Here is a 13,433-nt window from a genome sequence, read left to right as displayed (position 1 = left end):
ACAGCCATGTGGAGTTCCTTTTCTGCTGAGCTGTGCCAAGAGATCACTTGCAATAAAATCCTTCCTGATTTGAAGAAATGCCGGCTTCCTGCGCCTCATTAAGTTGCTGAGCTGAAATCACTTATTGTTACCTGGCAATTCGCGGTAACAACAGTTCTTTGGAACCCTCTCAGCCCCACCTAACACACAAGGTGCCTGTTGTGGGCAGAGGAAGGGAAAAGAGCTTGTAAGCCACCTTGAGTCTCCTTACAGGAGAGAAAGGTGGGATATAAAACCAAAACTCTTCTTCTTCCAACCAATTCCAGGATGCTGACAATGCCTACTGTGTTTAGTTTGCTCCTGTTGCCCCCAGAACACTCATCTCTCCCTCTACCATCTTTAGATGGCAGACTCATCACCATCTTTATAAGCAGACATTGTGTTTTGTTTCATTTTTGGCATTCAGGACAAAAAAAGTTACTTCCTCCTGAGTTATCATTGTTCTGATACTATATGGCCACATTGTATATATTCAACCTGCTTGTAAATTAAAAAAAAAATCCTAACCTCTTTGGTTTGGATTTGCCAGATTCAACTTCCACCTGTTCAGGCCAGTCTAGAAGAGATCTGCTATTTGTTCTGCATGTGGATTTTACTATAGCTTTTTAAAGTTATTAGGTTTGTGGTACCCAAACGCTCCCACCTGGACAGTGAGCTTTTCAAATAGTTGTGCTCATCAAGTTGTGTGAATAGGGCAATGTGTGTATTTTCAAGCTTCAGCACACCTGCAACAAACCTGGATTTTCAGTAATGGTTGTTAAAGTAGGAAAATGCCACATCATTCATACAAAATGGCAGTTGTGCATTTTGAGAGGATGGCATGGAACAAATTCTCCCAATGGGTAAGGCAGAAACACCACCCTCCTCAAAAAAAAAAAAAACTGAAAGCCAAGTTTGTTTTCTCTCATGGTTTAAATAACTGCTCTGAGAGGACAATTTGCACCTGAGTATCTGATAAATTTTCATATCATCAGTTCCACAAATCCAGTGGGTGGGCCACATATTGGCATGGAGGAACAGTAGGGTGGAGGTACAGACTCAGGGGGAAATGGCCCAGGCACCTGGTCAGGGATCAGAGCGGACAAGATAGCAAGGGAGTCGTAGGCAGGTACCGGCCAAGAGGTCGGGTGTAGCCTGATATTCACATGGTAGCCTGGAGGTGAATTATGGCGGGGATCGGGCGGTATATAAATTGAAAAAATAAATAAAAATAAATAAATAAACTGCCCTGGCAGGAGAAGGATTGCCTTTAGGTATGTATGGGCCAGACTTAGAGTGAGCTTATGGAAGATAAGCAATGAGGCTGAAAGGGAGGGCTTTAAAAGCAGAGATCAGGCGCACCTTGGGTGGTTGCCGGAGGAAAAAGGGTTGGATGTACCGTAGCTGGGGCAAGTGTCATGTAACTGCATCTCTGAGCTGGTAAATAAAACTGCTTGAGACCTATTTAAAAGGACTGGAGCTTGATATTGTGGACATGTGGATATTGTGGAGATGACCCCTGCCCAGCCTGCTATGGCCAGCCATCCTGGAGGTTGAGCCAAGACACATCCACTCCAGGTGACACCATCCAAGGCAGATTTATCCTGCAACTTTTCGTATTTGAATTGTGCCCAGGAGTAATTTTAAAAATGTACAAATTCATGTGTTTGTCCTTGCCAGATTGACAGTGCCATCCTAAATAATTATACTTTTCAAACTCCGTTGAAGTCAACAAACTTGAAAGGGTATAATTCTAAGGATGGCATCATTATACCCTTCAGGAGCAGTATCGACTGCTCAAGGAGAGCAGTTACGCCCTGCGGTCGACAGCAGGGTTGCTTCATACTTCTGCATCAAAAGCCCTGACTAATGCATCAGACACCATGGTGGTTTGGGAAGAGGATCTCTCCAATCTACAGAAAAGAATGATGATTGTTTCTTTATGAACCAAACTGCCAAGTAACTGCAGTGTTTACCATTTTTTCCTAACAAGGGTAATCATAGTTGTTCACTGAAATCAAAGACAGAAGTTGGCCTGGAACAAAACCAGGCCCATACGTCATCACTACTTATACTGAGTACTGTTATTGATGGAACACTTTGCAAGAGTACAGGAAGATGGGGCCCTGCCCCAAAGAGCTTACAATCCAAAACAGGCGCGATAACAAAAGGAGCAGTGCAGTATTCATTTGCGGTACACAGATTTAGGCTTAATTTCAGTAAGTTATGGTAACTCAAGCATTCACAGAAAAGGAAGAGATGAGGTTGTGCCTCAGCCTCTAGGATTAAGGGTTGCATCCAGACAATTCTTTCCCCTTGCGGAGGAGGAGTTGGAGGAGTTTGGATTTATAGTATACACCACCTTTCTCTCCTGTAAGGAGACTCAAGGGGCCTACAAGCTCCTTTCCCTTCCTCTCCCCACAACAAACACCTGGTGAGGCTGGTGGGGCTGAGAGAGTTCTGAAGGACTGTGACTAGCCCAAGATCACCCAGCAGGATTGTAGGAGTGCGGAAACACATCTGGTTCACCAGATAAGCCTCTGCCACTCAGGTGGAGGTGTCATATCTGCCAATTGTTCCTTCCTACTGCAGTCTCCTGATTTGCTGCCCCTTTCTCCTGAGGGTACCCTCTCCCCCAGGAGGAGGTTTTGTTCTGCCATGGAAATATAGTTTTGTCAGTTGAAAATTCAGTCTGCATCCATCCCTGAAACTTCAGTAGATTCATAAATGAAAGCTGCAGTTCTAATGATGTCTGAGCATCCTCTTAAAATGTGCAAACTGTTCAAAAACCTTTAACTTCACAATGGTCCTCAAAGGTAGTGGTGACGGAAAGTGCCATCAAGTTGCAATTAACTTATGGCAATGTCTCATGGGCAAGAGACTTGGGGTGATTGAACAAAGTAATAAATACACACTCAACTGGCTCATCCTATTAACAGAATATTGGGCAGCAACAACAGATCTAGATGGAAGAATGCATCTGAATGATGCTTAGGCCCAATCGAGGGCATACTCACTGAGAAAGTCCCTGGTAATTTGGTGTCCTGGAGGATTGCTGACAACTGAGTACAAGCCAAGGCATATTGTTATTTCTGTGCCTTAGGACCAAACGTATAGGATGCCCCAGGCTTTCAGAAATCCCACTGTTTCATCTCTGCTTACCAACCTTCTGCCCTCCACTCAGTTTCAGATACTAGTTTTCACCCAGTGCCCTGCTGTCTCCATTTCTCTTGCTCTATATACACTTCCAGTCCCTCCCATCACATGGAAATATTCAAGATTCTCTTTGGCCCCTTCCGCACATGCAGAATAATGCACTTTCAAACTGCTTTCAATGCTCTTTGACGCTGTGCAGAATAGCAAAATCCACTTGCAAACCATTGTGAAAGTGGATTGAAGATGCATTATTCTGCGTGTGCGGAAGGGGCCCTTGACTGCAGGCAAGGACCTGACTTGGCATATTCTTTTCCACTCAGCATGCATTGTAAAAGAAAGAGAGAGATAAAGACTCTTTCCATTGTCTCTCTTTTTAGATTGTATCCATATGTGATTACAACTGTGAGAAAATAACAGCTTTTCTATCCATGGACCGTTGCTCCAGCTTCTGTTCACAGTAAAAGTTTGACAAACAAAATTATAGAATTCCAGGAATTTGGACAAACAGCAGATGGGGGGGAAAATAAGAACTCTTGCAGAATTGTTTAAAATAACAGCATAAGAAAGAATTTCAGATATTAACAAGTTTAGTACTTTACCACCCTAACCTTGATAGTTCAGGATGGATAGAAGCAGGAGGAGGAGGAGGAGGAGGAGTTTGGATTTATATCCTACCTTTCTCTCCTGTAAGGAGACTCAAAGCGACTTACAAGCTCCCTTCCCTTCCTCTCCCCACAACAGACACCTTGTGAGGTAGGTGGGGCTGAGAGATTTCTGGGAGCACTGTGACTAGCCCAATGTCACCCAGCAGAATGTAGGAGTGCAGAAACACATCTGGTTCACCAGATAAGCCTCTGCCACTCAGGTGGAGGAGTGGGGAATCAAACCCAGTTCTCCAGATTAGAATCTACCTGCTCTTAACCACTACACCAGGCTAGTCAGATGTTTTGTCTGTCAAGATAAGTCATGTCTATTCAGACTGGCTGGAGCTCTCCAGAGCCTCAGGTCAAGAGCTTTTCACATCACTATTACACGGTCCTTCAAACCAGACATAGCTAAGACTTGAACTTGGCACCTTCTGCATGCAAAAGCCAGTGTTCTACCACTGAGTCGTAGCCCATCCCAGAGAGACAGTCATGGCTCACTTTTGAGACCCCCAGTGTGAGAATCACTGGCTTAAACTAAGTTCTGACATCAGTCTCATCCTTTACCTGCTTCCACTCTCTTGTATTGTTTCTTGCTCTGTCACTCACCTTTGCATAACAACAAGTGATGAGCATCAGGGGCAGCAGGTAGCCTACGACCAGGATGGTAACCTTGTAGATCTGTTTTGCGGCAGACTTTCCAGCCCACTGTTCCCAGCAGAAGGAGCTGTTTGGTGCCTGGTAGTGCCCGCTCACAAGGACCTGGTGTTGAGCCACGGGGATGGCAAAGAGCAAGGAGAGGACCCAGATGACAGCCACGCCCATGGCGGCATTCCGCTTGCTGCGGATACATAGCGAGCGCTTGGCATGCACCACGGCAATGTATCTGTCCACTGACATGGCCACCAGGGTGAATATGCTGACCAGCATGGTGGCCATGGCCAGGTAGTGCACCCACTTGCAGAAGAAAGCGCCAAAGACCCACTCCGGCAGGGAATAGATGGTCGCCTGGAAGGGGACGCAGAAGATCAGGAAGGAGAAGTCGGCAATAGTTAGGTTGAGGATGAAGATATTGGTGGCACTGCGTGAGGGGCGCCCTCCTGGCCGGAGCCGCCCTAGGACAACCAACACCAGCGTGTTCCCCACCATGCCCAGGAGGAAGATCAACCCAAACAGCACTGGTACGATGACCGTCTCTGGGCCGCCCACAGATGTGTTCGGCTGACAGGATGAAGCATTGGTCAGCTTAACCTTAGGGTCAATGTTGAAAACAGTGGTGTTGGTCATGAGCGAGAGCAATGCCTTTTCCATGGAGGTGAGTCACTTCATGGGACTTCCTGGTTGGAGATGATCTTACTTCTCCCTGGACCTTGCTGGTAATCGACGAGTTTGCTGAGTTTGTCTGGAGGTTTTGGAGTTCTGGGAGTCCTGGTGCCAAAGACTGCTCTTTCTCCAGGACGGACACCTGTCGGATCCTGGAAACTGTCTCTCCAGATACTTTCTCCAGTCTGGTAGTCAATAAAGGTGTCCACTCAACAGGACGAGTGCCCAGGAAGCTTGGTAGTATCGCCTGAGGTTGCTTTCCACCAGTCTCTGTCTCTGGAATCTAAAGGTCAGCAACAGGGTGAGGTCTGAACAACCCCTGATAATACAGAGGCTGTTGGTTTAAGTCTGCTTCAGAGGAGCTGCTGTTGAAGCTTGTGTGCCGGACTGAAGAAAGCAGCAGCAGTAGCTGTTTCCAGCCCCTCCTCCTCTCATTCTGTAGCCAGGGGGAGGAGAAAGAGCACTCATTCTCTGCGGTGCAGATGAGACACGAAGGGGTGCTTTCACACACGTCCATCCTGCCCCCCCCCCAAACATTTTGCATTGCAGTTGCAAAATCTCCATGGGTTAACATGATTTTTCAAATGGTTCTCCTTGGCTTTCTTGCTGGCACTAACAGCATGTACCTGTGCTCAAGACACAAAAGGCTTTAAATTATATGCATCATGTGTGGCAATGCTGTAGATCACAGAGGAGGAGGAGGCTGTGGCCAGAAACCCCTCAAAATGTGAGCCTGGAAGAGGCAAGGGGGCAGGGAACGTTGAGGTGATCTGAATTATTTGGGATTAATATAGATTAAAGAAGAAGACGGAGATGACGTCTTAAGCTTGCCCATGTGTAGAACTTAGTCTGATAATAGAGGCTATTCAAGCATGGTCATAATTTTGACACAATCCTCCTGATATATGTAGGACTTGGACATTCCATCCCCAAATCTCTGTAGCATAGAGTAACATAGATATAACTTTAGTTTTAAAGATTTTTAGGGCTGGATCAACTAAATGACCTCCTTTTGTATGATAAAATCTCAATATTGCCCCAACAGATTTATGGGCAGCTGCTTTGACCACTGCTAAGTGGGCATTCCAATTTAGTGAAGGACTGAATGTAACACCTAAATATTTAAAATAATTGCATTGCTCTATAGGAATATTATGGATGTTCCAACTGTATTTTCTTGGTCTTTTCTTGAACACCATTACCTTAGTTTTGGAATAGTTTATGGAGAGGGCCTCCTCTCTGCAATACTCACCCAAACTATATAGGAGTCTCCTTAAACCATTCCTTGTAAGTGAAACTAGGACCATATCATCTGCATAAAGCAGAATTGAAATTTTCTGTTTTCCTAGCGAGGGGGCAACAAATTCATGGCCAGTCAGCTTAGGAATTATGTCATTAATATAAAGATTGAATAAAATGGGGGCAAGTAAACAGCCCTGCTTGACTCCTTTCCCTGCTCTAAACCCATCTGTTAGAGAGCCTGATGTATTTACTCTGACTTTGATCCATGTATCCTCGTGCAGCTCTCTAATAAGGAAAAGTAAGCGTTTATCCATATTGGTGTTCAGCAATTTCCACCAGAGTCTTTCTCTACATACTGAATCAAAAGCAGAGGCCAAATCAACAAATGCCGTATATAAGGCTTTCGTTGGGCCTCTTATGGCTGAATGAGCTAATTGATATAGTAAAAGGCAGTGATCAACTGTAGCTTGTCCCTTCCTAAATCCTGCCTGTTGTGGGTGTAATATGTGATTCTCAATTTCCCAATCTTCTAATTTTCCAAGGAGATATTTACCATATATTTTAGAGGCAGTGTTCAATAGGCTTATTGGGCGATAGTTCTTTGGGTCATTTTTGTCTCCTTTTTTATGTATAGGGACAATTATGCTGGTTTTCCATCCACTGGGAAAACTGCCAGTATTGTTAATCTGAGTGAAAAGTTTGGCAAGAATTGGTACCCACCAAGATGGAAATGTTTTGAACACATCAATGTGGGAAAGCATTTTCTCCCAAGACTTTTGTATTGTTTGCTTTGGTTGTGTGTTCCTGCATGGCAAGGGGTTGGATTTGTTGGCCCTTGTGGTCTCTTCCAACTAGGATTCTATGATTTTATGATTCGACAGTCATTTGCTTAATGGCTTTTGATAGCTGTTGGCTACTAGCTAACCAAGGTCCTCAATCTTGTTGAGACTGAGGGGATTCTTTGGAATACTGAGAACAGGCAATCAGCACACCACAGAGAGATTGCCCCTAAGGCCAGTCATAGAATGGTTGCCACGGGGTACTGAGGCAAGTTATAAGTTGGTGGGAGGTTATGAGCCAACTTCTATAATAGAGGCAGCTGTTTTTGAATAGGTGCTCCTTGCATACTTAGAGCCCCCATGGACTCTTCTGATTCATCTTCTGCTTTGATGAGAAGAGGAAAAACTAAAACTAATTCTTTGTTTTGAGGAAGAAGGAAGTGAGTGCCTGAAAAACACATCAATGGGTGCTGTAGTATCTATGGCTTCCATCATGAAGATCTGTGATAACAGATGCATCTGCAAAGCATAGAAGGTGCCAAAGTGGGGTTGCTGTGACTGTGACTGGCAACCTGTGAGAGACTTGGGGTGGGGTGGGGACATTGGGGCACTGTCAGTGAAAGTTTTTTTCTTAGAATTGTTGAAAATGCTATGATATTACCATAGAGTTTCCAGTGATTCCTAGAGAGGACTGACTTCTGGAGGAAATCCAGAAGTGATGTCACGCCATCGTCAACAGGTGCTTTTCAATTTATTTTTTCATCCACTGGTTGCAGGAGTACTGGCGGGCAATGGTTACTGGAGACAGAAGATGTCCCATCCCCTTACATAGCAATCTTGAACTGAAGAGTAACATTTAAAGTACTGGGACCAGTTTTTGAGCTGGGACAACCTGTTGCTTTTGGAATGCTGTTCTGAATTAGATCTGTTTTAGGATTTATTTGTTTGTTTGTTTATTGTTTAGATTTTTATACTGCCCCATCCCCAAGGGGCTCTAGGCGGTGTACAACATAAAATCTCAGTACAATCAAGCCAACACAGTTTTAAATATAATTGCTAAAACCTTTAAAAACAGTGATAAGAACAGTAAGAGGCATCCAACAAAACCCCATATTTAAAATCCTCCCCAAGAGGGAGGGATGGCGAGTCCCATTAGATAAAGAGGGGCCCAGATGTAAAGAGCCAAAAGAGGGGGGGCACCTTCAGCAGCTGGTCCCTCCAAAGGCTCGGCGGAACAACTCCGTCTTACAGGCCCTGCAGAACTCACCAAGATCCCGCAGGGGCCAGACAGCTGGAGGAAGAGTGTTCCACCAGGCCGGGGCCAGAGCCGTAAAGGCCCTGGCCCGTATGGAGGCCAGCCGCATCATTGAGGGGCCAGGGACCACCAGTAAGTTGGCCTCAACCAAACAGAGAGGCTGTGCAGGGACATATGGGGTGATGCGGTCTCGAAGATACGAGGGTCCCAGGCCGCATAAGGCCTTAAAGGTCAGCACCAATACCTTGAAGATTCTCTAATACTCCCTCCTCACTAGACAACTAACATTGGAGAAAGCTGTCTTTGAAATGTGGAAATGTGGAAGTGGAACATGCAAAGCAGTAGAAAGACCACTGCATTCTTCCTGTGGAAGTGCTCTGGTAGAAAGAGAACCTTTTTACAATGGGGGTTAACACTGTGCTACAACATACTGCACTTTTCACTGCAGATAAGAACCATTTTGTCGCTGCTGTAAGCCATGTGATCTGGCGATTCCTCATTGCTGCGGGCCAAGGGAGCATTTTGGAGACATGTAGATCAGCTCATCTGAAACCCTTTAATTTAGCATTAGCCAGATGCGCTAGTCACTGCTGCCCTCAAAGGATGCGGTTAATTGTTTTTGTTTTCTCTGTTACAGTAGCATTGATGCATCTTGAAATTTATTTTGCCCTTATCTAATCTGACTGGGTCCTGTATTCCACTTTGAGATTTTCCAAACTGCAGATTAAAGGCTTTTTCCTCACTCCTTGCAGCATGTTTCTCTACCCCTCCTGAATTTTTGTATAGTACATCTAGCCAGATAAAGAGTTGTGGGGAATTCTAAAGCCTGCTCTGTTCTTCATGATATATCCATTGGTATTAATAAAAAAAGCTCCAGGAATTTCCCAACCCAAAGTTGGCAATCCTAGATAGCAAACCTACTTAGGCCCTTAAGACCTAATAGAGCAGGAGTCGGCACCCAATGGCTCTAGAGTCAAATGTTTGCCAAGCTCTGGGTTGAGAAATTTCTGGAAATGTGGGGGCAGGGGGTGGAGGCTGTGGTTTGAGAAGGTGAGGGACTTCAGCAGCCATTTTCCCCAGGGGAACTGAGCTCTGTCATCCAGGAGAGGGCCCTGTCCTCATAGCCTTCATTTTATGTACTCTTCTTTCATGGTAAGAAGAACCATGACAGGCTTCAACAGTTGTAATTCCTAGAAGAAGAAGAAGAAGAAGAAGAAGAAGAAGAAGAAGAAGAAGAAGAAGAAGAAGAAGAAGAAGAAGAAGAAGAAGAAGAAGAAGAAGAAGAAGAAGAAGAAGAAGAAGAAGAAGAAGAAGAGGAGGAGGAGGAGGAGGAGGAGGAGGAGGAGGAGTTTGGATTTATATCCCCCCTTTCTCTCCTGCAGGAGACTCAAAGGGGCTTACAATCTCCTTGCCCTTCCCCCCTCACAACAAACGCCCTGTGAGGTAGGTGGGGCTGAGAGAGCTCCAAGAAGCTGTGACTAGCCCAAGGTCACCCAGCTGGCATGTGTGGGAGTGTACAGGCTAATCTGAATTCCCCAGATAAGCCTCCACAGCTCAAGCGGCAGAGCTGGGAATCAAACCCAGTTCCTCCAGATTAGATACATGAGCTCTTAACCTCCTACGCCACTGCTGCTCCAGGAGCTGTCCAGCTACTACCTGAAGGTTAGCAGCCTAGAAATAAACGTGAGTCTTTACAAAAGAAAACCAGATTCTTAAGTTAAGGTGTATTGGAGAGGTAGGTGGGATGCTATTATAATTCAGGACAGGATGTGAACAGAATGGCAGGCAAAGATTTGGGGTGGGGTGGAGGACTACAGGGTTGCTTAGAGATTCTTCATAGAAAATATAGAGATGATGGCATAGGCTAGCCCAGTCTTGTCAGATCTTGGGAAGCTAAGCAGGGTCAGCCCTGATTATTTTTATTTTTTAATAATTTTTTAATTGTATCATTTGAATTTTACAGTTTATAGTAATTTCCTTCTTCATACATTTTCAAACAATACTTTCCCCCCTTTTCTCCCTCCCCCCATTTCTTCTTCTTCTTCTTCTTCTTCTTCTTCTTCTTCTTCTTCTTCTTCTTCTTCTTCTTCTTCTTCTTCTTCTTCTTCTTCTTCTTCTTCTTCTTCTTCTTCTTCTTCTTCTTCTTCTTCTTCTTCTTCTTCTTCTTCTTCTTCTTCTTCTTCTTCTTCTTCTTCTTCATAGTTTTGTCACACAAACAGCAGTAAGTTCATTCTCTGTAGCCTCTTCTCCCATATTTCTTCATTGACTCGAGCTTCTTTCATCCAGTCCACGTATATTATCCATATCTTCAAAGGTCAGCCCTGATTAGAACATGGATGGGAGACCACCAAAGAAGTCCAGGGTTCTAGGTCAGCACTGTCAGCTGCTTGCCCTGCTGAGGAAGGGAAGTCTCAAAGGAAAGTCCTGGTGGGAACGCCTCAGTGGGGAAAAGGAGGGAGCTAACTGCTGGGTTAAAAAAACCACTCCTGAACTGGGAAGGTTTCAGATCTAGATCCCATCTAGGGGAGGCAGCAACAGATTCCTCACCCCTCCTTCCCATTCACCCCCTTGGGCAAGCACCCTCGCCTTGCTCTTGACCTTGATGATGGGCTCCAGGCTGTGTACCGGAATGCAGTGGTATTTAGCCATGCTGCACTGGCTTCTCCTCCCACCCCTCCACATTCCCTGCCACTCCAAATTGCTGACACAGCAAGCAGCAGGGGTGTGGAAGCTGTGGCAAAGTTTGCTTCTCTCTCATTGCTGTCAATTAGGAACCCGCCTCTATGCTCTGTGGGGAGCCCTGGGCAGGCTGCTGCTGCCGGGCCAAGAGGGAGGGTGCTGTCCCACAAGGACCTGTTTGCTCTTGGGGGGATGCATGGGTGACCAGCTGAATGCGCCCACCACATGATGCTTGAAAGTGGCACCTGGGTTGTCTGCCCCCTCTGTCCTCCCCCCCAAATACACCATTGATGCTGGCAAAGGGGTGGATGGAACTGATCCTGGTGGGTGGAAGAAGGCGAGGCGAGGCAGAAAAGCCAAAGGAAGGCAAGTGCACATTGGTCTGCTTGACTTTTCCTGCACCATCAGGGGAAAAAAGCAGCACTTTGCCCACGTTTGCTAACTGCGGATTATCTGATCTGCAGCATGGTGAGTTCAGGAGGGGGAAAATGTGAGCACAACCAAAAAACTGATCCAAAGGAAATATAGGCTCATTGCAGGGCAGATCACAAGCCCATAAATGGCCTGTGACTTTTTAAAAGAGCTGGATACATCTGTGTAGAATATATCTATCAATAGCTATTGATCATGAGTAGCAAATGGAATCTCCATGTTCAGAGGCAGTAAGGCAGCGTAGAGGGAAAACAGAAGAAGGCTGCTGCCTTCTGCCTAGACACTGTTGGAAACAAAATGGCAGATCTTTACCCCTGTCCCATTATGTGGGGGGGGGGGGGAATGCCATCAAGTTGCAGTCAACTTACAGAGACCCCATTGTGTTTTCAAAGCAACAAACAAACAGTAGTTTGGCATTTTCTGCCCCTGTGTAACAGCCCTGGATTTCCTTGGTGGTTTCCCATCCAAATAGTAACCAGAGTTCACTCTGCTTCAAAGATTTAACAAGATTGTACCGCCTCCATTTTATGTACTCTTCTTTCATGGTAAGAAGAACCATGGCAGGCTTCAACAGAGCCACCTACATTGGCTGGCGTAGTTTCTAGGCCTAAACTAATCCTTGTGTCTGTGGTAGAGGATTATATAACAGACAGCACTGGACTTTTTAGATACTGTTCACCTGAGTACCAAGGAAGAATAGGATTTCTGAAGGGCCTCTGGGTTTTTTTCTTCCTGCATGGATTTGATTATCGGTGCCACTGAGACTCCATCATCAGACTTTTTCAAAAGCACTCTGAAATCATATATGGCCCTTCACAGTGCTTCAGTGAAATATGTAGTAAGTATCCTTACTATTGAGATGGGACAATGGTTAAGTGGACTTCTCCAAGGGTGATGGAAACCAAAACAGCAGAACTTGAAACAGAACATGAGATAGTTTCCATTAACAGGGTCTCTGTGGAACCACTGAAAAAGCAGCTGGGTTGTTGTTTCATTGTCCCTGCATCCACTAATGTCTTCATTCTTTTCCATCTTTCTTTCTTATGTATTCATATCAGTTCATTGTTCCTTTCATTTGATGTAAGCGATTGCCAGAAACATTGTTGGAGGTAAGATAGTATGGAGGGTGAAGTGATGCCAATAGATTATGTTAAGCAGTAGCGTAGTGCCCACAGGACAAGGGGGCGTGATGCCCTGGGCAGAGGCATGGCTGGGCCAGGGCGGGGTCTCGGCGGGGGCGTTCCGGGGCATGGCATAGGCAGGCAGCGCTGTGGCAGAGGTGCAGGCGTAGTTTCCCCTTGCTCTGCCTCTGATTTTAACGATAGTGAAAGGAACAATCAATGTAAGGAGAGATACCAAGAAATATAGACCACATCTTTCTGGACATATATAGATCTTTTGTTTGGAGGGAGAGATTTTTCTTTGGATAGGATTTTAAGAACCTTAATGGGGTGGGGGTCAGATTTCTGGCAAAGTATCTGGAAGTCATATTGGTATTGTCTACTGGATATATCAGGTATGGGTGCAGTTTACACATGAGTAGAAAATTGGGGTATGAACAACCTGGGAAAAATGTCATGCCTTTAACAGGGGGTAAACGGGATAGTTTTCACCATGTGATATTATCTACCTCCATGCTATAAAAAGCTTCAACTGCCCATTGCTACATATTTAAGTCTTTGTTAAAGGGACAGAACCATTCTTGTACCCAGCCCCGTGTAAAGCCTACATATTTCTGGTAAGTCCAAAGGATACCCCAGGGAGGACAAATCAGCCAGCCTGCCGCTCCCATGAGTACCCCCCCCCCCGAAATTAGGCTCTAAAGTACACTTTGATTGAACTCAGTGAGGGTACTTCCAAATCAGCTGTGTTGCACTAGAAATTGCATGACCTTACCTGTGAGTG

The 13,433-nt window shown here is 45.3% G+C and overlaps 1 protein-coding gene across 1 annotated transcript in view; it reads right to left on the bottom strand.

Annotated features, from left to right (window-relative positions):
• LOC125443749 (galanin receptor type 1-like) overlaps window positions 1-12,779 on the bottom strand; it is a 31,470-nt gene extending 18,691 nt beyond the window's left edge. The window contains exons 1-3 of the mRNA XM_048516049.1: window positions 12,702-12,779; window positions 5,176-5,424; window positions 4,428-5,069 (exon numbers count right to left, since the gene is read on the bottom strand). Of these exons, the coding sequence (XP_048372006.1) occupies window positions 4,428-5,069; window positions 5,176-5,424; window positions 12,702-12,779 (969 nt within the window). The remainder of the gene's footprint in view (window positions 1-4,427; window positions 5,070-5,175; window positions 5,425-12,701) is intronic.
• Window positions 12,780-13,433: the final 654 nt, after the last annotated feature.

This window comes from Sphaerodactylus townsendi, linkage group LG14 (genome assembly GCF_021028975.2).
Source record: "Sphaerodactylus townsendi isolate TG3544 linkage group LG14, MPM_Stown_v2.3, whole genome shotgun sequence".
Taxonomy (NCBI): Eukaryota; Metazoa; Chordata; class Lepidosauria; order Squamata; family Sphaerodactylidae; genus Sphaerodactylus; species Sphaerodactylus townsendi.
Note: the sequence above shows the minus strand (reverse complement) of the source record. Positions and strands in the feature narration are given on the sequence as shown.